General features: G+C 55.3%; 1 protein-coding gene across 1 annotated transcript; it reads left to right on the top strand.

Moving 5' to 3' along the window:
• Positions 1 to 47: 47 nt before the first annotated feature.
• Positions 48 to 372, top strand: H257_19551 (hypothetical protein; the record flags this gene model as incomplete). Its single annotated transcript, XM_009848689.1, has 2 exons — positions 48 to 216; positions 314 to 372. 2 exons carry the CDS (start codon positions 48 to 50, stop codon positions 370 to 372), a joined length of 228 nt encoding a protein of 75 aa, XP_009846991.1.
• Positions 373 to 1,292: the final 920 nt, after the last annotated feature.

Below are 1,292 nucleotides of genomic sequence, written 5' to 3'. Positions count from 1 at the left end.
AAGGGCGTCCGTTCTCGGTCCAGATTGACGGTGGTGAGCTCTTGTCGATGCTCAAAGACAAGATCAAGGAGAAGAAACCGGCAAGTATAACCTGTGATGCGGATGCTCTGGAGCTCTACCGTGCGTTCAAGGATGGTGCGTTGTTGAACAGCGAAGGTGCCAAAGCTGTAACGCTCAACGACCTTCAACGCTCCAACTTCAGCGTTAAGCTGGACGGTGCGAGTCGTCACCACATGCGTAGATTCCATGAAGACTGGTACACCATGGGCGTGGGTGGACACTCCAGCCAAGTGATGAATTGTTTCGGTCGTAGACTGCACGTCAGAGGTCAGTAGCGAAAACGTCCCAGGCGTAGAACTTGACGAGGAGTAAGAGTCGTTCGAGTCCACGCGCGCAATCAGACTTGTAGAGGTGGGCGGGATAACAGACTGGGTCTCGTCGTCGTTGCCCTTGGTGAACATGGACTCGTCTGACTAGCTTTCGCTGGAGCTAGCTTCAGCCATATCGTCTGTGTATACAAGCTCTTCAGACGAACTTCGAGGCTCCATGGATAGATCACTCTCGTCGTCGAGGAGAGAGGCCCGTTCACGACGAGCGGTAGTCAAGGTAGTATCGGCGGCCTCGTCCGAGTCTTCGGCCGCTTTGCTTCGTTTCTCCAAGTCTCGTTGCTCGGGCGAGTTGGAGTGGTGTTCGATTCGGTAGTTGATGTCTCGCTTCAACTGTTTCTGGACAGGGGTGCCTTGGGCAGGTTCAGGCTTACTTTTACACCCCTCATCAGAGCTGCTGCTAAGGAGGATTTCATCGTCAGCCACGCTCACGAGGTCAAGTCTCGTATCGGTCGGGGCTGGGACGGCTGAGGCGACATCCGTGTCGTCTGTGATTGCTTGGACGGGAGGTGCATCGAGAGGCCTTTGTTCACCCAGGAGTGCTGGATTTCCTGGTTTGGCAGGAGCGTTACCCTGCTTCTGAGACGAGCTTCTCCCGAAAACTACGAAACCAGTTTAGTACTGGACCAGACGAGATCGCGCTTTGCCTCTTCGTCGCCGACTCGTCTGGCCCTGCCGGCTTCCGACTTCGTCCACGAAACTGCCGTCTACAATCCTGCCATACCATTTGTCCCCAGTCGCTCACGTGTATCCGAGATCGAACGATACTCCCCCCCAACTGATGGACCACGTCGTGTATGCCCGTCCAGACGAATCCATGGGTGTGGAGGCCATCACGGACCATGTCGAGCCCAGTCCGCTACTCGACATGGTGCCCATTCATCAACCTATCGTGGAACGTCATCA

Source organism: Aphanomyces astaci (genome assembly GCF_000520075.1).
Source record: "Aphanomyces astaci strain APO3 unplaced genomic scaffold supercont1.777, whole genome shotgun sequence".
NCBI lineage: Eukaryota > Oomycota > Saprolegniomycetes > Saprolegniales > Verrucalvaceae > Aphanomyces > Aphanomyces astaci.
Note: the sequence above shows the minus strand (reverse complement) of the source record. Positions and strands in the feature narration are given on the sequence as shown.